Source organism: Sciurus vulgaris (genome assembly GCF_902686455.1).
Source record: "Sciurus vulgaris genome assembly, chromosome: 6".
Classification (NCBI taxonomy): Eukaryota; Metazoa; Chordata; class Mammalia; order Rodentia; family Sciuridae; genus Sciurus; species Sciurus vulgaris.
This window is the reverse complement of record NC_136466.1, coordinates 32655340-32681292: the sequence shown is the minus strand read 5'-3', so window position 1 is coordinate 32681292 and position 25953 is coordinate 32655340. Positions and strand designations below refer to the sequence as shown.

Here is a 25953-nt window from a genome sequence, read left to right as displayed (position 1 = left end):
GCGCTTGCGCCGGACCAGCGCCGGCGCCTGAGTTTAGAGTTCCTGCGGGTTGGCGGTTTCGAGAACTGCGCTTGCTCGAACTCTGTTCTTCCCCCTCCCCCGTGACCCCTCCCTTCTGGGGGACCACGCCCCAAAAACGAAGGCGCCTCAGTCACCAGCCCACTACGGTGCGCCTGCGCCTTGGCCTCAGTGTGCGCCCCGGCTCCAGCGGTGCGTCTGACCCAGGCCTACTCTGCAGTTGCGCAGCTCGTCTCCGGGCCCCTTTCCCCTCCGTTCCCTGCCGCCTCCTCACGCCGGCGTGACGTCACCACGCCGAGCGGCCGCCATTACAGAGCCGAGCTCCGGAGCCAAGGCGGTCGGAGAAGGAGGCGCAGCGGCCGGTGGCCGAGCACTGCGGAGAGAGCCAGCGGGCCATCGCCCAGCAGCTGCCAGGGGCCACAGAAGTACCCCGGGAATCGGCGGCGGCGTGTGCGTGTGGCCCGTGTGCGGGCGGCGGCGCGGTAGTAGCGCGGAGCGGCAGCCGGTTCGGGCGGGTGGCATCATGGACGAGAAGGTGTTCACGAAAGAGCTGGACCAGTGGATCGAGCAGCTGAACGAGTGCAAGCAGCTGTCCGAATCCCAGGTTAAGAGCCTCTGCGAGAAGGTGAGTTGCTCTCGTCATGCCGGAGCCGCTGTGGGCCGGGCCCGGCCCGCCAAGGAGGAGGCGGTGGGGAGGGTGCAATATGGCGGAACCGCCGGCTGGGCCCCCCCGAACCTCGACGACCCGCCCCGGGCCCGGCCGGCGGCGGCTCCCCGGCGACCCGGCGCCCCCTGCCTCCGGCGCGGGGATTGGTTGTCTCCGCCGCCTAAAATGGCGCCGTTCACCCGACTCCGGGGCTTCGGAGCCTCGGGTAGGCGCGGGGTAGAGTGGCAAAGGGGAGCCAAGACCGGGAGGGCCAGGGACCGGGGCGGGTGGAGATATCTGTGAAAGGGAGCTTGGCTTCTATGGCGGGGAATCGGGCCCGGTCCTCCGCGGCGAGGTGGGCAGGTGGCATTTCATTAGTGCTCAGGCCTAATTCTGGGGCCAACGCTACCCCGAGGGTCCCCCAAAGACAAACTTGTAGGCCAGATCTCAGGACCTATGTAAAGGTCACACTTTTAGTCCTGTCCTAGGTAGTTTGTGTTGCTCACCAAGCAAGTCGTCTTCTGAGACATGTTTAAAGGGTGTCTTTAAGAATCATGGAAGAAATCGGTAACCTAATTTCTACGAAGGTCATGCCAGTGGTAGTTACAAGGGAGTATAACTTATTTTTCATAGTTGGAAGAAATGGAGAATTCGGTGAGTCATACTACATAAGGAACCTTTGGAATGGAAGTCAAGTGTCAGTTTAATCTGATTTATATGCTGACTCAAATTGGGTAGCGTGAAACCCTTCTCTAAGCCTAACATACTTGGCATTTTGCCATTTATTTTTATAATGAGCAACAAATTGGAAGAGCGTCAAAATCTGTATACTCGCTCTTTGTTAAAAAAGTTACTTGATTGTATTTTTGTGGCTATAAGTAGTGGTGGTGGTAGTAATCACTACTTACTGGATTCCAGACATTGTGCTTAATGTTTAAGTGATGTCTCACAGATGTTGAAAATGGATTGTCGTAGTTCACTTAATAACACTGAAGTATTTTCTATTACCTTATTCCGTTTTGTTTTCCTTAGTGGTTGGGGAAACAGCCTGTTGGCTGTCAACTATGTTGTATTTTAAAAAGTTTTTGTAACTCTGTGTTCTAAAGTATATAAAATATTCATCTCCACTATGAACATTTTAACTTCCCTTTTTACAATGAACTATGTATGTAGCGTTTCATTTTAGGACAGAATTGTGGAATGCTAGTATTTTGTATTAATGGAAAGAGTTTTGGGAGAGTTATTGTGCTGACTCTTTGTGGTTTGACCTGCAAATTAGATTCATGGGTTTGTTGTATATGTTCAGACTTCCAAAAACTGCTAAGAACAAGTGGAAACTAAGTCAAATTTAGATTTGTTTATCCAAAAAACTCCACCACTAGTTGATGAGGTGGCACATCTCTTTGAATTGAATTTTAATTCTAGCAGTATATTACATCTCCTTTTTCTTTACTTTTATTTCTCTCACGTGAGGTTGGTATTTAGAAGTTTAGAAATAGGACTTTAAAAATTAATGTATATTATCACATCTTAACTTTATAAATGGTGATTTTTCTGACTTTTGGGATTCAGTACTTATAAAGTTTTGAGTCCACAGTTAACTAGATAACTATTTATGAAGCAAACATGGCAGGGCAGTAATGATGTCATTTGAAGCCCAGTCACCAGATGACTAGTTAGTTCTGAACACTAGTCCTCTTTCTGTTCCTAAATGAATAATCAACTGGCTTTGGGGCAACCACTTCACTTGTTCCTTGTTTTATTGTCTGTAAAATAAAGTTAAAACACATTCTCAGATCGCTTCTAATCTCTTGAGATATGTTTCTATCTTAAATTTGTACCTTGTGTTTAAATATTGAAACTTATTGAATATCCAAGATCTCACACTTTTATGATGGACATGAAAAGCAGTGAATAATCTTACATATTTTCAGGGAACTTTGAATCTGGTTATAAAAACAAGCATGGTGTGGATATGAGCAGGAGATTGACCATGGAAATAGCGGGTTTGCTTTGGAGACAGTAGAAGATCACGTTGGATACTGAGGTGAAGAGGCTGAAGCTTTATGGATTCAGTGTTTTCCATATTTTTGTGAAACTAAGATGTAGTGAGGCTAATCTATCTTCGTTGCTCACTCAGTGTGTATTGATTTTAGTTCTGAGAGCCAAAAGAAATAATACTTGAAAGATAGTTTTTAACTTAAGAGTTAATCATGGAATAGGTCCTTCTTGGTACCACCACACAGCCTTCATAATATTTTTAACTCATAAGTATGCCAACTTTTGGAACTATATTAACTTCCCAAACCAAATTAATTTGAAGACTGTGTTTTCTATGGGGTGCATGCTTATCTTTCATACAAGTTCTAGTAAAACAAGTTTTCATGGTTAATATTTGCATAAGCCAAATGGCATCTCTGGGTGAAAGCTACATGTACTCTGGTGTGATTGGCTTCTAAACAGTAATTTTGAAAATATTGAATTAAAGTTTTTCATTAGTATGTTAGTATGTTTTTTCAAAGATAACTTTTTGGAGATAAATAAAAGAAGGAATATTAATATAAAAGCCTTTCTTCTGCCTATTTGAAGATGCCTGATATAAGTGAAGTATTTAAAGTTGAATAGTAAAGATAGAAGTATATCCATAAGAGGTCATTGTAATTAAAAAACACTGAGAACATTATTATTGTATCATAACAGTCTTAGGTATTCAAAATGGAGAGAATCCAAGTGTGTATTTATAGACAAGGGCCAACTTGATTTTTATATTATTGACTTGCTACAATATTTCAGATGTGGTTCAGGTTTGTATCAAGCCAAATTTGTTGTATGTACAATATACCTTGTCATTTTAGGGGATCCTAATTGTTTTAAAATTCGGTGTGTGATTGCAGTTTTGTCTTGGGCACAGTTCTATAGTCAGTAGCCTAATTACATCTGTATAATTGACTAGGAATGTTTCCATCTACTGATTGAAAAGAGTGAATAGTATTAGCTTGCTTTTGCATTAACTATACTAAACAGCCTTTATTATTAGTTCAATAGTGATTTAACTTAGGTATGATTTTTGACTTTAACTTCTTGTTTTCATGTCTTAACAAACATGTGGAGAATGTTGTTTGATAGCCAGTTTTTTTCCCCAGTGGAATTCCTTACCAAGTATGCATTTCCTTTGCTCTACAAGCTCTATAAATAAAATATAGTCATTATGGCTTCATTTACTTTTACATTCTTATATGAAGTGAGTAATGTACTCGTGTGAATGTGTGTTTAATTTAAAAGGCTGTTTGGCTCATTTCTATAGAAGTAACTAGAAAATGAAAAAAAGTAATTGGACTATTGAGAACAAACAGGTGGGAGAAGCATGTTACATAATGTTATTTTCATCATACTTTCTTGTACACTTTGTATTCTCAGTTATAAATATAAACAAATGCTCAGAAAGATAAAGTGACTTGACTACCAGGACTAAAGTTGAGGTTGCCTAGGTTTATGGATTCTAATCCTAATGTTCTAGCACAGCTTTATAGATCATCTTTTCTGTGGTAGTGTTAATGAAGGATGTAGCCAGTCATGGTGGTGCATGCCTGTAGTCCCAGTGACTTGGGAGGCTGAAGTAGGAGGATGGCAAGTTTGAGGGCAGCCTTGGCAATTTAGTAAAACCCTGTCTGAAAAAAATTTAAGCGGGGTGGGAGAGAAGTGGGAGTGGGGTTTTAAAGGTACAGGTGAACTCACCCAAACTGAATTGTGAAATCAACAATTTTGTAAAATGAAGCATTTTTTATTATTGCTTAAAAACTTGTATTCATACCATATACTGTTGTCTCACTTTATCCTGGAAACAATAATTATTCATCCATTTTGTATGTGTCTAACTACATTGCCTGGCAGATAAAATTAGTGAGATGAAAATCCTAGGTCATTGTCTGTGACTTGTCCGAAATTATGACCCAGAGATAGAGCTATAAAATGTTCTAATAAAATGCAACTGACTATATAAAAGTCAGTCACTGCAGCTTATGAAATGCCTTTTTTAAATCTTAGCTTCTGCAGTCAAATGTGTATATGTTTGTTTCATGATCTCTCAACATGAAGTGGAAACGCAGTTTTGTGTTAGCTTAATGAGGAAACAAACCAGTTCTGTTCACATATGTAGGTATCTTAGTCCTTCCTGTTTTCTCTATCCAGGGCTAAAAGTTCTGTGTCTTCAGAAACTGGAAGTAAGGTAAAACTCATACTTTAGAAAGAATGTTGAGTTCTGGAGAAGTAAATGGAATAATGTATCTCAGTCTGGTGTTCTGTCTTTTGTTTTTCTGTGGTACTGGGGATTTGAACCCTGGGGTGCTCTACCACTGAGCTACATCCCCACCCTTTTTGGTTTATATTTTGAAACAGTTTATATTTTGAAACAGTTGCTGAGGCTGGCTGGAAATCTTCCTGAGTAGCTGGATTACAGGTGTGCAGGTGGTGCCTGGATGATGTTTTCCTGTTTTATGGCAGAAAATGTTTTCCCTATCTCATTGCAAGTTAAGTGTGTCAGAATTACTTGTTAGATAGTCTTTGTTTTGTTTGGAGGAGATAAGCCAGGAAAACTAGGAGATACTGAGTTTGGGTTGAGGTGGTGTTGAGTTCTTTTTTGAGGGTGATGAGAGAGAGAGAGAATATGTTTGGCAGGAAAATATTGTTTTCTTTCTACTTTGACCCATTTCTCTAAATTCAAGAATTTTTCCCCTTTATTTTTTTTTTTTCTTTCTATTCTTGTCTGAAAAAACCCCCTCATATCCAAACAAGATCTGAATTGGACTGCGACTAGAAAGCAGGAAGATTTTTGTTGTTAAATAGCTATTCTTTTGGCTTAGCAGAGTAGGCTGAAGAAGGGAGAGGTTTCTGACTGTCAATAAATGGGAAGTGGAGTCTTAAAGAACATGCACAGTCTGGGATTAACTGCGGAACTTGTTCACAACACAACATTGTTGTCTATATATGTTTTAGTATTGTGGATTGTGATTTGGAATGGATGAATGAGACAGAGAGGTGTATATGTATCTAAATCTAAACTAGCTGGCTAGTTGACGCTGTACTCCCTGTCCCCACCCCTGCCTTAGTCATTGTAGTTACTATTACGGTTGGTAATTTTTTTTTTGAAAAGAATTCTTATGTCCATTGAATTTATTATTTCACAGATGATAATTCTTACCCTTGTGATGCTGGGACGGAAAGTTGCAAATCTTTGTTATAATTTGCCTCTAGGAGATTAAAAAGAATTTGTTCACCTGCCACATAAAGTATTGTTCACAGATTATGGATTGTCGGTGGTGCTATTAGCTACGTGAGTGTACATTTATTTTTGAAATTCATTCAACCAGTACTAAGCCCTCATGTGCATTAATGTCACTATTTTTAGCTTTGTCTATATAGCATTGTCTTATTTTAGTGCACAGAGATTCATTTGGTTTTTGCTCTGATTAATAGCAGTTTCATATTTGTCAGAAAGTTGACTTTGTAATTAACTTTTTTTTGACAGTGCTGGGGATCAGACTCTGGACCTTGTACATGCTGCATCTATCATTGAGCTGTATTCCAAACCCTTTTTTGCCTTGAAATAGGGTCTCACTAAATTGCCCAGGCTGGTCTCAAACTTGGGGCTTCTACCCCAGCCTCCCAAGTAGGTGGGATTATAGGTATGCTCCACTGTGTCAGTCTTGTAATTGACTCTTTTTTAAAAAAAATATATTGTTAAAATTGTAGACGGACTCAATGCGTTTATTTTATCTATTTATTTTCATGTGGTGCTGAGGATCAAAACCAGTGCCTCCACATGCTAGGCAGGCACGCCACCACAGCCCCAACCCCTGTCATTAACTTTTTTTTTTTTTTGTGGTGCTGGGGATTGAACCCAGGGCCTTATAGTTGTGAGGCAAGCACTCTACCAACTGAGCTACATCCCCAGCTGTCATTAACTCTTGATAAAAAATGTTTTAGAATGTTGCTGTGAGTAGTGATCAGTAGCTGATTTCACTGCCAGTAGCAGTAATGCCTACCCTATGTTGGGTGGCTTTGATTTAATAATAAAGGCTTCAAGCCAGGTGTGGTAGTGCATGCCTGTAATCCCAGCAATTTGGGTGACTGAAGCAGGGGGATCACAGGTTCAAGGCCAGCTTCAGTGACTTAGGAAGAGCCTCAGCAATTTAGTGGGACCCTATCTCAAAAAATAAAGAGGCCTGGGGGTGTAGTTCAGTGATCAAATGCCAAAAAATAAATCAGGCTTCAGGTGTGCTGGGGACATAGCTTAGTGGTAGAGTGCTTTCCTAGCAAACGTTAAGTTCCATCTCCAGCACTATAAAACAAACAAAAAAACAAGTTCTCCAGGTTGGAATAAAATTTAGTGTTGAAAAACCATACAGGCTAAATCATATTTTTACAGAAGAGGAAAGAAACTGAGACCCAGAGTAGTTGAATCTTATTCACTTGGATTATTGTGAGAATGTTTAAATAATTACACGAGGCAACATGTTTTTTTGTATACAGGAATAATTTGCAATATTTAATTCATACACATAGATTGGTTGGTAATGAGTGAGGTCATCCTATTGCACACGATACATAAATTTAAAGAAAATGGTCATTCCTTTTGGTTAGAAGGGAAGTTGATTATGTGATGAAAACAGACAAACAAAAATAATTTTGGAATTAGAATTATCCCTTATTCCTGACATTTTCCTTTTTAAGTTAGACCCTAACCTGTAAGACCAAATAGAATTAGTTCCTAGAACATTATGAAAAGGAATATATACACTCACTTTCTATCCCCCCCCCCCCCCCGCCCCTTGGTAGTACTGGAGATTGCAGGGCCTCAACCATGCTAGGTAAGGACTTTGGCACTGAGCCGTATCTCCAGCCCTTTTTAATTTTTATATTGAGACAGAGTCTCACTGTGTTGCCCAGGATGACTTCAGTCTTGGCAATCCTCCTGCCTCAGCCTCTTGAGTAGCTGGGATTACAGGCATGTGCCACCACACCTGGTTTATATTTTTAAGTTTAACTATACAAATTTTAGTCAAAGAAGAATTTTAATCAAAGTATTTCATAAAATGTTAAAGGTATCTGTTCAGTTAGTTAATGAAATACAAGTAGTGTGGAGAAAATTTTTATAGTTGAAGATAATTAAGAGTCATTTGCTTCTGGGGCTAGCCTAATGGCCCTTAGGTACCACCCACAATCGAGATCTAGCCTTATACACTAATTTATCACAAATCTCAGTTGTTTCTACATTTATGAAAATAGCATTATCAAAGAAGGGTACCTTTTATCTTTCATAGAATCTTTATGAAGCAAAATTAAATTCTTGGGATATTGAAAAAATGTTACTCTTGTCTGAGAATTTTACTTTTTTAGAAAGAAATTTTTAATTGACTTCAAATCTGCTTAAATTGCAAAGCAAAATTTAAAAAAGATTAATTGCATTTTTTCCAGCTTAGCTGCTCTGTATCTTGTATTGGTGGATGTGTATTAAGAAATGTCCAGTTTCTTTGAACTAGAATTCCAGTAAACATTAAAATTAATCATATTTTTAATAATAAAATGACTTTAAAAAAATGGGAATTCCTTTGTCAAATAATGCTATTAGTATTATTGAGATTGTGAAGAGCTTATTTGTGTTGACTGAGTTTGATCCCACAGAGAAGACACAAGACCATCATTGACTTCTCCCTTACCTAAAAGGATTGCTGGTTAGTTTGTTCTTATATGAAGACTTTTTCACCAAGGGCAAAATTTGTGATACAGAAAATGAATTTCTTTAGTTAAGTACAGGTCTTTAATTACTTGATGAGCCTGAACACATTTTCCTCAGTATAGACCTTGGAATTCTTCTGTTGACTTATGTAGGATTTCCTTTTGTAGGAGTACTATTTATTTATTTATTTATTTATTTATGGAGGCCACATTCAGTATATACCTTAAATAAAGTGCTTCTAGTTATATCAAGATCCCTTTCAAATAGCTAACACCAAAAATGAATATTAAGACTGTGTGAGGTGGCACACGCCTGTAATCCCAGCAGCTCTGGAGGATGTTAAACTAGTTTTAAATATTGCTTCAGTGCCATAGGAACTTCAGTTCAAAGCCAGCCTCAGCAACTTAGCAAAGTCCTGTCTCTAAATAAAACTCAAAAAAAAGGGGGAACTGGGGATGTGGCTTAGTGGTTAAGCATCTCTGGGTTCAATCCCTGTCTTTGATTAAGAGTGTGTGTGTGTGTGTGTGTGTGTTTTAATTGTTATAAATATTTATTAATATCAGGCTTGGAAAATTAAAATTTTCGGTAAATATACATTGTTTAATGGAAAGCAATACGTTCTTTTCTCAGTTGATAGAAGATCAAGTGGGCAAAAAATATGGAACGCTTCACGAATTTGCATGTCATCCTTGCTCAAGGGCCATGCTAATCTCTGTATTGTTCCAATTTTAGTATATGTGCTGCTGAAGCGAGCACTGTGTTTTTAAGATACACTTGTTTATTCATGCATGATTAAAAACATATGATAAAGGTATCAACTGTACCCAAGTATATGGATTATAAGAACAATTATAGTGCAGACTCCTAGTTACTATGTGTGATTGTTTTTGAGACTACCAGAAATATTGCTGGAGATCCTGATGAAGTTATTGAAAATTTGCACTTGGGTGTTCTCCCTGGAGTGTGGTAGCCAGGGTATTTTGTTCAGAAAAGGCACACTTGCTCTCCGTTGGCCTTGCTATAGAATGGCATGATCTGATGTGCCAAATCCTAATGTTTTGAAGGAGAAAAGCTGTTACTTCAGTCTCATCCTTTCCGTGAGAAAGCACTTGATTCTCAGTGGTGAAGGGAGTGAATCTGATTTGAATTAAACATCAGAGACTAGTTTTTAAAGAACTAGAGAAGTACTTATAACTCTGTATCCCAATTTAGTGATTCTTTGGGGGCTATGAATTCCAAACTACTTCAGGGTAATTACTAAGCATTTAAAACGTTTCTTTTGTCATAATAATGTTTTAAATTTATTCAGGTTTAAAGCATTGATACAAGAAGCAGCTTGAGTAATTGTCATGTAATCCTAGAATTAAAGTATAAAACAAAAACTATTGAAAAATGGCAAGGAGATGGCTGGGATATGGCTCTGTGATAGAGTGCTTGCCTAGCATGTGTGTGGTCCTGGGGTTCAGTGCCCAGTATTGCAAATGAAAAAAGAAAGGAGGAAGAAAACAAAGGAGGTGAAAAAGAAAATGGCAAGGTGATGGCTTTTCTTTTTAACAATTATAAGAGAAAAATTACAAGTAAAAATGAACATGGAGATATTTGAGCTATATATTTAAAAATAAGAGACAATGCCACTAAGTTGATTAAAATAACAAATTAAAACATAGTTTGTGGGTTGCGATTGTAGCTCAGTGGTCGAGCACTTGCCTTGCACCCATGAGGCACTGGGTTTGATTCAGCATCACATAAAAATAAATATATTAATTAAAGGTATTGTGTCCATCTACAACTAAATATTAAAAAAAAAAAAAACATAGTTTGTATGAATAAACAAAAACATTACCTACTTCTCCCCTCCCCACCGCCTCTGGATTTAGATGTACAAATGGCACAGGAGGATACTAGTTCTTCTGTCCTCACTCTTAGACCCTTTGCAGGAACCTGGGTACCTTTGGGAGCTGGAGCTGAAGTTGCAGCCTGGATTTGGTCAGTGGCTGCAGAACCTATGATCCCTGGCCATATGGGCATGAGTGTCCTTAAGCTTGGGGTGGCCTAGAAAGGCAAGGCGATCAAGCTTATGGCCTTGATAGCTTTGGCACATGCACTCATGGCCTTGGTATTGTTTGCCTGCATCTTTTTCAGGCTCTTCTAGATGTGCTTCTTGGCAAAACGCATATTTCTTAGGAACTTGAGTTCTACTCCCTTAAAAGATTCATATCTTTGTGATTGGGGTTTCTTGATGCCAGTACTGTGCCATTTTGGGGTCTGGCTGTGTGTAGTGTGGTTTTGGACTTGGCCATGTCTGCATTATAAGCTGCTGCTCCTGGAGTGGTTGAGACCAGAAGAGGAAGAGTCATTATTGATGATTAGATGTTCGAGAACTTTGGTTGACACTTTGTGTAAGAGGAGAAATAACTTACAGTAAATAAACATGGAATGAAAGTTTGAACCCAGAAGTGAAAAAATGCCAATTAAATCAGTAAGGTTACATTTTTTATATTAAGTATCTGAGGATGGGTGCATTCTTCTATGTATTATTGCCTAACAAGTTGGCAGAATCCAATTTTGTAATGCCTAAGAACAAAAAACAGGAGTTTTGCTATTTTGCCCTGCGATCCTACAGTTGAAAATTTTCTGAAAAGAAATTCAAATAAATAATAAAAAGATGCGTAGATCTTCAGGAGGATGTTAAACTAGTTTTAAATATTGCTTCAGTGCCATAGGAACTTCAGTTCATGAATACAAAATGAGACATTGGGCCAATTATTTAAAAAAAAAAAAAAAAAGAGGTCTTTGTGAGTAAAAACAAAACAAAAGTTCTAAGAAATGAGAGTAGTTTTTGTTGGTACAAATAGGCAGATAGCCATGTATTATAGTTTTACCACTGAATGTTTTTCAGTTTTTTTTTCCCCCAGAGGGTTTTGATACAGTTGTGATTATTTTGTGCTTTTAAATGTTTGCTTGACTTAATATAGAAATGCATAAATATACAGCTCTTTTTTCTTCAGTAGGTTGATGAATCTGTTGTTGGTTCCATGTTTTTTTCTCTTTTAAATTGTGTTCCTTGAAAAATCTTGGCATGCTTTCGTTTCATGATATGGCGGTGGTTATGATGACCTGTATTCAAAAATGTCCAGTCATTTACTTTGTAGGTGATTGTTTTGTATAGATTGAAAATAGTTTTGAGATGTCTGACTCCAAACCCAGAATGCTGAGAGGATGTTGATAATAAACTAATGCCCCTGAAAATTTCTTTCAGGTTAATCTCCACAAATTCTAGGACGCCACAAAATTTTAACTTCCCACAATTACTTGTAATAAGATCCTATTAATAGAGTAGCCTATTTCCAGTTTTAACCTTGTTCTAGTAAGTTTTTATCTAAGCCCTTTAGCTTGAATTCATTTATTCCAGTTCTATGCCATTTGACTGAATTTCAGAAGGGGTTTGACTGAATCAGAATCAATAGGGCACTGATTAGATTATTTTAAAAGACTTGATTCTTTGCCTCAAATGTTAATTGTATCTACTGCCAAATTTGAAAGCCTTGCAAAAAATGTTTTAGGAGAAGCACAAAAGTTTAGCATATACGAGTTTTGGTTTTCCTTTTGCTTCATTGCACAATTCAAATGACACGATCCTTTAAATACAGGAGTTAAAATGCCAGAGTGAAAAAATGGTTATTTACACACGCACACCAAGCCTCTAAATTACTTTAAGAAACCTATTTCTACCTTTTATTTTGAGTATTAAAATAGAGAGTTGAGATTCTATAGCCATCTTTGAAGCTAATGATTGTTGTGGGTCTGGAAGCTCTTGGAGGTAACCCATTAGAACACCCCAAGACGTTCTCCGGGCCTGACTTCTTATGATAGCACAGCTTCCCTCAGACTTCTTTTCTTCTCCTACCCCCTTCTTTCCCCCTTCTTCTCCTTCCTCCTCCTCCTCCTCCTCCCTCCTCCTCTGTTGTTATTCGTTTATCTTTTCCTGAATGTAAAATTAATGCTGAAATCTGCAGCTTTTAAAGTTCTGGAATTGAAGATAGTATATTTTGGTAAGTAATTACATTAGAATTGATAAATAGAGACAAAAAACTAAAAGGCTTATTTGCAAGCCCCCTTCCCCCCGCCCCTTTGCAGTACTGGGGATTGAACCCAGGGCCTCATGCATGCTAGCACTCTAAAACCAGTTCCTAGCCCTTCATTTTTGTTGTTAAAATATTTTTTAGCAGTTGACTTGATGATTACATTTGATATATATGTTAGTATTTGTTCCAATATTTAGTTATTATGAATTCTGATTAGTTATGAATTTGGTAGGAGGGATAGAAAGAACTTTGGTTGGCTTTCCGCAATTTAGAAGTTAAAGTTTTCACTTAATGATTATAGTGTCCTCTCCATTTTGGAAGACAAGTTGATAGTGTCAGCATTTGAAAATACAAACTATTAGGTAATAGTAGTAAGTCCACTTCATAGTATTTTAGGAAATATGCTGCATATATATATATGAGAGTGCAAATTACTAGGATATACATTGCTGTATTTTTATACATATCACTCCTCCAGTTGTAATCTGTCAGGGACTATTCTGCATCCACTGAGGTCTGTATGTATGTTATGAACTCTGAGATGAATTTTCAGAAATTCAAACTGTTAAACAGTGTTCTACTTTTAAAACACAGAGGAAAACTATTATGTTTCTATAGGCATATGACATGTGTAAGCATTTTAAACAAGGTTTGAAAGAACACACATCAAACTGCCATTGGTAGTTTCTTTGCCCAGGGGGAGTAGGAGTTGTAGAATGGGACTCAAGGGGCGTTCAGTTTCATCTGGGTCCCAATGGCAGTAGGAGTTGTAGAATGGGACTCAAGGGGCGTTCAGTTTCATCTGGGTCAAATTATTTTGTGCAACTTGAATGTTTATCATTGTGGTTTGCCTGTGTTGACATAAAAGAAAGAAGAAGCAACTAGGTTTAATTTTTCTTTCACAAAAATTAAGTTTAGGCAGTCCAGAGTGCAACTTTTTAACCATTCATTTTAAATAATAGCCTTTTAGGTAAGCGTTTAGAAGTATAATTTGAAATTTAACTTCTGATAGGATTAAATATGAAAGTTAAATCATGTTGAGATTTACATAGTATGTGACTGTTTTCTTACTGTTTTTAAAAACTTTTTGAATAATTTTTCAGTCTTTGAAGTGTAGAACCTGTCATTTTATTCTCAGCTATCAGCATTGGTGTGTGCCAGGTGCTATTAAAAACATTAGGCATGTGTTAATGCCAGAAGACTTAATAATGGAATATGCCTGAGTGACTGCTTTTTAGTAAGATAAATAATCAAAGATTGGAATTATCCTAGAGAGAATTTTTCAAAATATAATAAAACTTAATGAGTGGATTATTTGTATTCCTTAATATGTCTTTTTGAAATGAGTTTTTTCCTTTTCTTTTTTAAAAATGTGTTCTAATTAGTTATACATGGCAGTAGAATACACTTAGAAATAAGAATTTTTTCTAAACTTCATAAAAATGTTAGATCAAATTATTGTTTGGGGGATGTCAGTGGTTGTTGAGTATCTGGAAATAGGCTCCCCAAAATGGAGAGTAGAAAACTGTGGTTCTAAAACTTGGTTGTACTGAGGAAAGCACCAGCACCTGGAGAGAGACTTAAAAAATTGTTTGAATCCTAGTTCCAAAGAATTCAACTTAATTTGGGGGAGGAGAACCTGAAAATTGGGATTTTTGATGTGCAGCTAAAATTGTACGCCACTGTCTTAAATTTGTCCTTGGTTGTTACTCTAATGAGCATTTGGCTCATTAGCAACTGTTTTTCATTGCCTTTGTTGTGCTATCTAATTTAAAAGTGGTCTTCCCCAGTTGATCTCTTTTCCTTCATGACATTTAACAGAATCTGTACTTTTTTGCCTGGTTATTTGTAGCCTTTCTCTCTCCTGCAGTGGGAGTGATCTCCTTACACATCACTGGAACTCTAGTGGCCAGTACAGGGCTTGGCACATAGCAGTCATTCCAATGGTTGAGCTTCCAGTGTACGTAGTTTCCAGTTTTCATTGTCTTCCAGTGTACATAGTTTGTAGCATATAAGTGATCAGTAAATGTTCATTGAATAATAAATGATACATGAAATTTCTACTGTGTGAAATGTTTGCCATTAAAAGTAATGTTTGAATTTGATTTTTATGGGGGATTATGTATGCTGCCAAATGATTTTCTATAAGCAACACAGAAAGCATGTTCACTGAAAGACTGTTCAGTGTAAAAGAACTTTTTATTTGAGTATAAAGAAATATGCCAAAATACAGACAAAATTATAATGTCTTCCAAAAATTAGAAGGCCTAAGACACCCTCTTATAGCCTGAAATCTTCAGAGTGGGAGCATTATAGTTGATCTTATATGGCAGCTAGTGATCTCCCTACTATTTAGTTAGATGGCAATTTGATAGGCTTAACAACTCCTGATATTGATCATAAGAGTTGGGGCTATGTATGTACCTTGCTACACATTTTTTTCATAGGTATCAAATGAGATAGCCAGTACATAAAATCTAGCCATATCCTGTCTTACTTTAATGGGATCATACATGTTTGCAATTTCATCTTACCAAGTTTACCCATTCGGGTACATTAAGTGTGAGTAAATGTATCTTCATTAATGTTATTTTAATGCCAAATGATTGCTTCATTTTTCTTTCCCTCTGTAGGCTAAAGAAATCCTGACAAAAGAATCCAATGTGCAAGAGGTTCGATGTCCAGTCACTGTCTGTGGAGATGTACATGGGCAATTTCATGATCTCATGGAACTGTTTAGAATTGGTGGCAAATCACCAGATACAAATTACTTGTTTATGGGAGATTATGTTGACAGAGGATATTATTCAGTTGAAACAGTTACACTGCTTGTAGCTCTTAAGGTAATTTCAGTTTTATGTTTGGGCCTTTTAAACTGGATAAGACAGTTCTTTTGTTCCAGTGATCTTCTCCATCAGGTTGTTAAATTTTAGAAGAAAATTCTACATTTAGTAATGCAAATAATGAGGACTTTAGAGTTATAATCATAGGTGCAGAAGATGGCAAAGAATAAAAACAAAAGAGAATATCTTAATCAGTTTATGTGAAAAATGTTAGGACTGGTGAGGTAGGAATTATAGTTTAGTATATTGGGTGTGGAGAAATAATATAAACATAGCAAGTGTTGGAATATTTATATTCTCTGACAGTAATCCTATAATTAGAATTTTTCTAAGGAAGAATATCAAAAGGAAAAGCATTAATCCTGTAAAAACATTACAACATTATCTTTATCAGAAAATATTGATCTAAATATCTCAACAGTGAGTGAATACTTACAGTTTACAGCTGTTAACATAACAATAATCTAGAATATTAGAAATGGTCATTGAAAGCAAATTGCAGATTTTTTTAATTTTTTTTTTCCTCCAGTGCTGGGGATCAAACAATTTAGTGAGACCCCGTCTCAAAATAGAAAGGATCAGAATGTGTCTTGGTGATAAAGTGCCTCTGGGTTCAATCTCCAGTTACTCCCTACCCCTTGCGCACAAGCACACCCATACCAGTTGTGGTTTTGTGAGATATACAGATGAAAATCTGAAGGTGAAACACAAAATGGTATACCTTTGGGGGTGGAATGTTTCTGCTTTTTTTTTTTTTTGGTATTGGATCTTTGAACCCAGGAGTACTTAACCACTGAGCCTCATTCCCAGCCCTTTGAATTTGTGAGCCTCCCTAGCTTCTGGGATTACAGGTATGCGCCTTGCCACCCAGCTAGGAAAGCTAAATAAGGGTCTTTAAAAAAAATTTTTTTTCCTTTGAACTTACTTTTTTGGGGCAGGAGTAATTCCCTCCTTAGGCACCTCATACTTACTGAAGAATATTGAGAATGAGAAAATGGCTGCTGTAGAGCTGTGGGTTCACTAGGAGTCAAATTTAATTTTAGGTGATTAATATCTGAATTGTGTAAAGTGCTACAAAACTTTATTGTTGGCCATTATGTTCTGCATTTTTAAAATGAAAACATTGGACTACATGGAGGAAGCTTTCTGCTGGGACTCCAGGTGCTGTGAAAGAAACTGTCAAGCTACTACCCTGCATGTATCAATCCCAGTATGCAGAAAAGCAAATACACTACCTTTAAGAATTCGTGCAACAGGGTGTAATGAACTGAATTATGTCTGCTTAAATTTCATATGTTAAAGTCCTAACTCCCAATACCTCAGAATGTGACTATATTTGGAACTATGGCCTTTACAGAGGTAATTAAGGTAAAATGAAGAGAGATTCGGGCACAGATAAGGGGAGAGGATGGAAAGACATGGAGAACTTGAGTATCTATAAATCAGGGAGAGGCCTTCAAAAGAAACATCCTCTGCTAACACCTTGATCTTGGACTTTAGCCTCCAGAACTATGAGGAAATCAGTTTCTGTTGTTTAAATATCCAGTCCATGGTGTTTTGTCATGGTAGCCCTGACAAATGAATTTTGTTGGAAAGGATGGCTTTTTCAGCAAATGGATCAAATTGGATCATAGACCTAAATACAAAAATGACAAAACTTCTAGAATAAAATTTAGGAGAAAATCTTTGTAATATTGGTTATGTTAGAAGGTTAGTTAACAAAAACACGATTCATAAAAAATAGAAAAATTTGGCTTCATCAAAATTTACTTTTTTGTTCTTAAAAAAGACTTCAGAGAGAAAAAGCTTTTGTATTCAAATTTTAAATTTTTTTATTTTTTGGTGCTGGGATTGACCTAACAAGGCTTTACCACTGGGCCATACCCGCAGCATCAAAATTTAAAAACAAAAACAAAACTCTTAAAAAAACATAATTTTAAAATGGGCAAAACATTTGAGTAGATATTTCATTCAAGAAGATACGTTGATCAGGAAGCACATGAAAAGATGCTTAACATTAGTCATCAGGGAAATGCAGTTGAGGTCTAAGTGAGATAACCTTCACATCCTTTAGAATGACCTCATGCTTTGCTGGTGGGAATGTGAAATGGTCCAGCCACTGATTCATGCTGCAATGTTGATAAGCCTCAAAAATATTTCAGATAATATTTAGCACAAAAGAACTGTATTTTGCATTATTCTATTTCTATATAATTTCTAGAAGAGGCAATCTCAAAAGCCAGAAAGTAAATCAGCGGTTGCCAGGAAGTAGGAATAGGAGTGGGAGTGAGGAGTGACTGCAGACAGGACTGAGGATCTTTTGGGAGTTGATGGTTATTACATAACTATAAATTTACTAAAGATCATTGAACTGAAAGAAAATCATGTATGAGGTTTTATATCCTATGATTATGGTTAATATAAAGTTGATAGTAAAGGGAGTTTGATTTTATTTATTTAAATTTAATTTTATTCATTTAACTTTTTTGGTACTGGGGGGTTTGATCTCCAGTAGCACTTTATCACTAAGCCACATCCTCGATCCTTTTTAAATTTTAATGTGGTCTTGCCAAGTTGCTGAGGGTCCTGCTAAGTTGCTGAGGCTGGCCTGAAATTTGCATTCCTCCTGCCTTAGCCTGCCAAGTTCCTGGGATTACAGGTGTGTGCCACTACACCTGGCTCCCATGGGCATTTAAAAATGTTCATCATGGATTTGTGATTTCATTTCAGTGTAATGTGGGGATGCGTGCTGGTTTTTTGGTTGTTATTTTCAGTAAAATTGGAACTCTGAATTATTATTTGAATTTTCAAAGAGCTAGTTTTTGATGTTTTCCTTTTTGTTGTTCTAGGTTCGTTACCGGGAACGCATCACCATTCTTCGAGGGAATCACGAGAGCAGGCAGATCACACAAGTTTATGGTTTTTATGATGAGTGTTTAAGAAAATATGGAAATGCAAATGTTTGGAAATATTTTACAGATCTTTTTGACTATCTTCCTCTCACTGCCTTGGTGGATGGGCAGGTTTGTGCATCTTAAAACTCATCTTGCTGATTGTTCTTAGGAATATACTTCCTTAATGTTTATGGGCCTTTAACTTTTTTCTATACTCACATCCTTTTGGGAATATTTTTTGGTAAATATTGATAGCATTCATTTAAAACTTTTTTTTTTTTAATCCTCTCTTCATATCAGGCTCCTAATCTTTTGGAGTGGGATCACAATGATGGGAAATTTAGACCATCCAGCCTGTTAGTCTGTTTCTGGAGAAGTCTAGGAGGTGTAATGCACCCTTTACTGGTCCAGGTAGAGGTGTACACAGAACTTGGGAGAAAATTCTGAATATGAAGATACTACACTAGTCTCTAGCATGGGTCAGGGGACTTAGATACATTTTCTTGAAGGAGCTGACTGAGGTAAACACAGTGTAGTGATGGTTTGTCAGGAAGGAAAAAAGTGTGTTCACTAGTTGCCTGGAGCAAAAATGGATCCTGTAGAGTCAGATTTCATTCAGGCAGAGCCCAGAAATATCAGTGAGGCCAGTGATGGGGACTACTGCCTAAAACTTAGCCCAGAATAAAAGTTTCTTTAGATGAAGTTAACATTTTGAACCAATCTCTTTTTTCAGATCTTCTGTCTACATGGTGGCCTCTCACCATCCATAGATACACTGGATCACATCAGAGCACTTGATCGCCTACAAGAAGTTCCCCATGAGGTATGACTCTGATTTGGTAATAAATTCTTTTTCAAAATCTTTTAGGGAGAGGAGAAATTTGATTGTAATTGGTTCATTTATATGTATTCGCTCATTTAATCCTTAAAAACAATTCCATAAGGTATAAGCACTCTTATCAACCCCCCTGTTCAAATGAAGTAGAAAACCTGCCAAAATAATAATATCTGTGGGACTAGGCTTAAAAAAGATCCTACCTTATCTTAAAAACGTTTGCCTTACCCAGGCATAGTGGTACATGCCTGTAATTCCAGTGACTCGGAAGGCTGAGATGAGAACACCCAATTTGAGGCCATCCTGGGCAACCTATCGAAAATAAAAAGGCCTGGAGAGATGTATTTCAGTGGTAGAGTGCCCCTGGGTTCAGTATCCAGTATCTTAAACACTAACCAATACTGCCTAATACTAAAATTTGCATACTATAGGGAGATTAGAGCATGTTGCTATTAGGACCCAGAGATGTCATCTGTTCCTCATAAAGCTGGAAAACATGTCTCATTTGAGATATTTTTAACTGCAAAATCTGTTACTGTTTTCAGTAAATACCACTAAAAAGTGTGACTTAGTACTGTGCTGTTTCTAATGAATTACTCAAATTATGCTTTTGTCATTTTTATAAAAGCTATTTATAATGTGAATCTGCTTTTTAGGGTCCAATGTGTGACTTACTGTGGTCAGATCCAGATGATCGTGGTGGTTGGGGTATATCTCCTCGAGGAGCTGGTTACACATTTGGGCAAGATATTTCTGAGACATTTAATCATGCCAATGGCCTCACGTTGGTGTCTAGAGCTCACCAGCTGGTGATGGAGGTATGTTTTGTTCTTTGAAACACCATTTGCTTTTTAGTAACTAAAGAAAAGAGGCTATAGAAAAGAAGCAGCATTCACGTTAATGATTTAGTGACATTGCATGTATTTCTTCTGATAAGTTTGCCATTATAGCCTGAATCTTTTCAGTAGATATACATTAGAATTAAACTTTTGATGATAATAGAATATATATTTAATCTGGTTTCATAGAATTCTTCCTGGCAGGGAATTGCTTGAGATTTAAGAGTGGGAAAGTACAATACAGGGAGGTGGGGAGGGATATAATATTTTATGATCCCATTTTTGTTTCATTTAGCATGTATATATATGTAGGAGAGGGAAGGAAGAAACACACCAAAATGTTAAGTGGTCCTCTAGATGGTAGGATTATAATCACCTAACAGATGATTTGAATGAAAAAACTAAGCAGGAAACACAGTGGGATTCTTGGCACAGAACATTTGATTAGTATACTTTTAGATGTAGGGTATTATTTAAATTAATACTAATGCAGCTTTAAAATCTGACTTGATTAAAGATAGGGAAAGAACTTTGTGAGCACTGCTAAATACAAAAAGTATCAGAAGCAGCTCATGCATTCAGGTGGGCTTTGTGAAGCTAAAAGATCCTAAAAGCATATCTCATTTGTACTTCCCTGGTAATTGACCAGCTTAGGGGCCTTCACTTATTATGACTACTAAGCAACAAACAAATTCTAGCCTCCTGGAGTAGGTATATTAGTCAGCTTTTTGTCACTAAAACAAAATACCTGACATAAGCTATTTGTGAAGTAGAGAGGTTTATTTTGCCCCATAGGTTTTGCCCATAGGTTTTGTCCTGTCACATGGCAGGACCCTGTGTCAGAGGTGATGGTAACATCTCTAGCCAGAAGCAGAGGAGACAGAGCATGCCCCTCAGTGACCTACGAACCTCCCACTAGGCTTCATCTTCTAAAGGTTTCACTGCTTCCAATAGCTGCTCCCTGGGGGACCATGTATTTAACATGTGGGCCTTTGGAAGATATTTGACATTCAAAGGAATGTAAAAGGAATGGGCATATAATAACTCATTCTTAAATCATGTTTAACGTCTGCAATTTAAAAGAGGATGATGAGACACTGCCATTACAGAAGGACAGATAGATAAGAAGCAGTTTATTCCTTAGTTATTAGTGCTGTTTCTTAAAAGTTTTTATTTTTATAATAAACTGGTTTTGTAATTTGGGGAAAAGTAAATACATTTTTGTTTTATAAGTTGTGCAAAGTACAGAACATTTTTATGTTGTTTAGAAAGAAATCACGGGTATTTCTTAAGCTTTTGTGAGGAGAGGTGTCACATTTAGTTGTATAAGAAAAGGAATAAATAAACTTTAATTCCTTTCTTCTCCTTGTAGGGATATAACTGGTGCCATGATCGGAATGTAGTAACGATTTTCAGTGCTCCAAACTATTGTTATCGTTGTGGTAACCAAGCTGCAATCATGGAACTTGATGATACTCTAAAATATTCTTTGTAAGTATTTACACCTGAGCATTTGGTTGCTATTCCTGAATATTTAATTTTAATAGTGTTCATAAGTTTATACTGTCAGATTCTAACTTGGTCTTTGAAATGGACCAATGATATGTTGAAACACATCAACAGAAGCCAACTCATCCTATATAGATTCTAATATGAATTACTAGGGTTTTTTTTTTGTTTGTTTGTTTGTTTTTACTTTTAAGTCATGTTTTTGTTATGGAGTTAATAAAGTATATTCTGGGGATGAGAGATCAGATGCAATATGTTAGATACTTTGAAATTTGCTTATTAGCTGCCAGGTGTGGTGGCTTACACTGGTAATCTCAGCAACTCAGGGAGACCCTAAGCAACTTAGTGAGACCCACTCTCTAAATGAAAATATAAAAGAGGGCTGGAAGTATGGCTCGGTTGTTAAGAGCCCCTGGGTTTAATACAAAAAGAAAAAAAATTGGGAGGTTGGGGGGCTTATTAGCCAAGTGTGCTTGAAGGAGCCTATAGTCCTAGCTACTCAAGAGGCAGAACCAGGAGGATTGTGAGTTTTGAGGCCTGCTTGGGCAACATAGCAAGACCCTTTCTCCTCTTTTAAAAAAGGTCTTCCAAAAAAAAAAAAAAAAAAAAAAAATTTTTTTTTTTTTAATTTAATAGAACCCTTTTGCCCACTGCCGCCTCCCCCTCCCCCAATTACTGTTAGAACCCTTCTTTCAAGCAGTCTTAGAGGGAACCCCATTGTGTAAAAGCAGAGCTTCTGTGATTAAAGTTGCTTTGGCTTTTTCAAGGGGAGTACAATTAGAAAAGTAAATGCATGATTCAGCTGTAATTAGGACTCTGTTCATTAAGATAAGTTAAACTTGGATAGAAAAAAGTGTAAAAAATTGATGACTGAAGTTCTTAATTTTGATTTTCCCCAAGACATTCATTTAATGACCATGAATCTTGTCTGGTTTTGCAGCTTGCAGTTTGATCCAGCACCTCGTAGAGGCGAACCACATGTTACTCGTCGTACCCCAGACTACTTCCTGTAATGAAATTTTAAACTTGTACAGTATTGCCATGAACCATATATTGACCTAATGGAAATGGGAAGAGCAACAGTAACTCCAAAGTGTCAGAAAATAGTTAACATTCAAAAACTTGTTTTCACATGGACCAAAAGATGTGCCATATAAAAATACAAAGCCTCTTGTCATCAACAGCCGTGACCACTTTAGAATGAACCAGTTCATTGCATGCTGAAGCGACATTGTTGGTCAAGAAACCAGTTTCTGGCATAGCGCTATTTGTAGTTACTTTTGCTTTCTCTGAGAGACTGCAGATAATAAGATGTAAACATTAACACCTCGTGAATACAATTTAACTTCCATTTAGCTATAGCTTTACTTAGCATGACTGTAGATAAGGATAGCAGCAAACAATCATTGGAGCTTAATGAACATTTTTAAAAATAAGTACCAAGGCCTCCCCCCTACTTGTGAGTTTTGAAATCGTTTTGTTTATTTTCAGGGAAACCGTTTAATTTAATTGTATGATTTGTCTGCACTCAGTTTATTCCCTTCTCAAATCTCAGCCCCATGTTGTTCTTTGTTATTGTCAGAACCTGGTGAGTTGTTTTGAACAGAACTGTTTTCCCTCTCCTGTAAGACGATGTTACTGCACAAGAGCACTGCAGTGTTTTTCATAATAAACTTGTGAACTAAGAACTGAGAAAGTCAAATTTTAATTGTATCAATGGACAAGACTGGTGCTGTTTATTTAAAAAGATTAATCAATTGATAAATTTTAGAATTTGTAGAATTCTAGGTAAAGAAAAATAAAAAAAATCAAGGCCACTACATAATCTCTCTGGTAACTCCTTGACATTCTTGACATAAACTTGAGGATTTATTTGTATTGCATACAGTAAATTTGTCAGATTGCTGGTTTGCTCTTTACTTGTCTGTAAGAAAGGAAATCTATGCTGCTTCAGTAAGACCTAATTGTGAAACCTTATTTATAACTTGTGAGTTAAGTTTTTAGGCTTTTATTTTACTCAAAATGGCATGTTTTTTAGGTAGAGCTTAAATGGTGTGTTTACTTAGTGCAGTTTCTGGTTATAAATATTATATTGCTATGTATATTACATGAATTCTTGAAAGTGATTGACAAATTGGTAAGTTCTTGACAACTATTTGTACATTATTTAAGTCATGTTAAGAAAGCAGTGAAAACATTATCCTGTGTTAAAGTCTCTTAAGTGATAGTGAAATGAAATGGAAAACTATTGTTGGATCATGGTTTAGTGTTTTGTGCATTGACCCAAAGAGATAAGTGGCACTTGAAGTGCCAGTGTTCAACATTTAATGAAAAATTTCCCCTTTTCTCCTTGGACTGGAATTAGAAGCTAAAACAGTTCTGGGAACTGTCATTTGATTTTTTTTTTTTTTTTTTAAATTTTTTTTAAGCTACTGGGATAAACTTCAGGACATTCAATCTTTACTTCTGTGAGTGTAGTAAATAAATGTTTCCTTACTTTGTATTGTGTTGAATTTGGAACCAATAGTGAAAGTATAGCATTTCCCTTTTTTAAGAAGCTTGAGAAAATACACACATATACACAATTTTGAAGTGTATGTGTATAATTGACATACATTTTCTTGAGTGGTCCACTTTTTATCTGATCTGAATGATAGTATATCTGGTGTATGGGGTTAATTGTCCAGAGCAAAAAGCCTTTAGTATTTCTACATGTTTCAATTTGTTTTTGCTTTTATAAGAAATTTTTTTTTTTTGCTTTGTCACTATGTATCCAACAGGACAAGCAGCCCTTCTGTGTTTAGTGGTTTTAATGCAATACCCAAGTGATACTGACACCAAGCAGCTGTTTTTCAGGTCCTATGATCAGAGAATTGACTCTAAGGGAATGCATATCTTGTAGTTAATGAGGTACTGTCATACAGGTACAGATTCTTTAAATCTTGTGGTCAGCAGAATGGGGGCTTGTGGTGAAAATTGCTTTGGTTTTAGGATAATTGTTGGATTGAAGAGAATTACTGGGCTTTTCCATCTAAACTAGAAAGTGTTATTATTACCTTACCTGCTAATGATATGTGTGAAGAGTGGTGAGTGGTAATTTCCTATAAAAATTTGTAATTATGTTTGGGTGGGAGTCACTTCAGTTGAGTGATATTGTCAATTTCTATTAGAAACAGATGAGAATAGGATTTTCGTAACAAACTCTTTAAAAGATACTTGGTTCTAAGAATAAAGACCTGTCGAGAATGAGTGTTCTAAAAAAATGGATGAACTGGACTGGTGGTGTAGCTCAGCAGCAGAGTACTTACGTAGCATGCAGGAGGTCTTGGGTTTAATCCCTTACACTGCAGAAGAAAATTGTTTTTTTTTTTTTTTTTTTTAATCCTTTTTTTTATTAAAATCTTTTTTATTTTTACAGACTGCATTTTGATTCATTGTACACAAATGGAGTACAGCAAAAAAGTTTTAAATGAATGTTGCAAGCACTCTATATAGAGGACTTGCAGCAGTTTGCTTTGCAACTGGAAATGTGCTTATTTCTTTGGTGGAGAGTTTTAAGCAAACTTTTTTTACATTGTGTAATGTTTTGTTTTTTAATCAGATAAAAACATAAAAATTGTACTTATTAATGTTTCCGTACATGTTTACATTATGGGATGCTTAGATTGGTTCAACCCATTTTGATCTATACTCCCAGATGTAGACCACCTATAAAAACTTAAAATAGTCTATAATTATACAACATATAAGAAGGATATAATAATTCATATAAGCTCCATGTTACGGTTTCTGGCCCATTTTAATGCACCTTTGTCAATTGCATTGAAATATTTGCAGAATTGAAAACTTGGGACTTAATGGGTCAAGCATATCTATCTCAAGCATTTATCATGTCTTATGGTAAGAACTTTCAAAATCCTTTCATGTAGATTTTTGAGATGTTTGAAGTGTATGTTATTGTTACCCATAGTCACCTTGTTGTGCAATAGCACATCAGAACTGTTTGCTTCTATCATGTTTGTAGTGTTAAACTTTCCTCATCCCTCCCCACAAATGAAAAATTTCTCCCCTGGGCTGCATATTAAACATTGACTTAGTTGGAAAGGGATAGGTATTTCCATGGTTCTCAGTCTTGATGCCTGTGAAGGTTCTGATTTTAATTGTTTGAAGGAGGACCCAGGTGATTTTGATTCATATTTAGGGTTAAGAACCCACTGCTGTTTTCCAACTACAAATAAGAAAACTGGATTACTTGGTTAATAGGTAGTGGTGGTTTATAGGTTTTGGTAAATAATTAAAATGCACTGTATAACTCTTGATTTGTTTCCATAGTGACTTTACCTGTCTGGTATAAGTGTTCCCTTTCAACCATAAATGTTTTCCTAGAAATGGGCCTGCACAGTTTTAATAGACTTATGTTGAGATGGGTTCTCTTCCCATGAACTAAAACTTTTTTGTTAAAGCCTTAAGTGTTCTCACACATTCTTTGTTTCTTACCCTTTATAAATTTTTTTAGGTTTTTTTTTCCATCACAGTTTTACCTGTATTC

The 25953-nt window shown here is 36.8% G+C and overlaps 1 protein-coding gene across 1 annotated transcript; it reads left to right on the top strand.

Annotated features, from left to right (window-relative positions):
- The first annotated feature begins 215 nt into the window (after positions 1-215).
- Positions 216-24487, top strand: PPP2CA (protein phosphatase 2 catalytic subunit alpha). The gene is made up of 7 exons (XM_079144258.1): positions 216-643; positions 15118-15327; positions 18177-18350; positions 18955-19044; positions 19713-19874; positions 21268-21386; positions 22345-24487. Exons 1-7 carry the CDS (start codon positions 542-544, stop codon positions 22415-22417), a joined length of 930 nt encoding a protein of 309 aa, XP_079000384.1. The 5' UTR covers positions 216-541; the 3' UTR covers positions 22418-24487.
- Positions 24488-25953: the final 1466 nt, after the last annotated feature.

What these genes read in the sequence shown, in the direction of transcription:
- PPP2CA (XM_079144258.1), top strand. Translation starts at nt 542, where the DNA reads ATGGACGAGAAGGTGTTCACGAAAGAGCTGGACCAGTGGATCGAGCAG. An exon ending in TACAAGAAGTTCCCCATGAG is followed by an intron (nt 19,045 to 19,712) that starts GTATGACTCTGA and finishes TCTGCTTTTTAG; the next exon opens with GGTCCAATGTGTGACTTACT. An exon ending in CTCACCAGCTGGTGATGGAG is followed by an intron (nt 19,875 to 21,267) that starts GTATGTTTTGTT and finishes TTCTCCTTGTAG; the next exon opens with GGATATAACTGGTGCCATGA.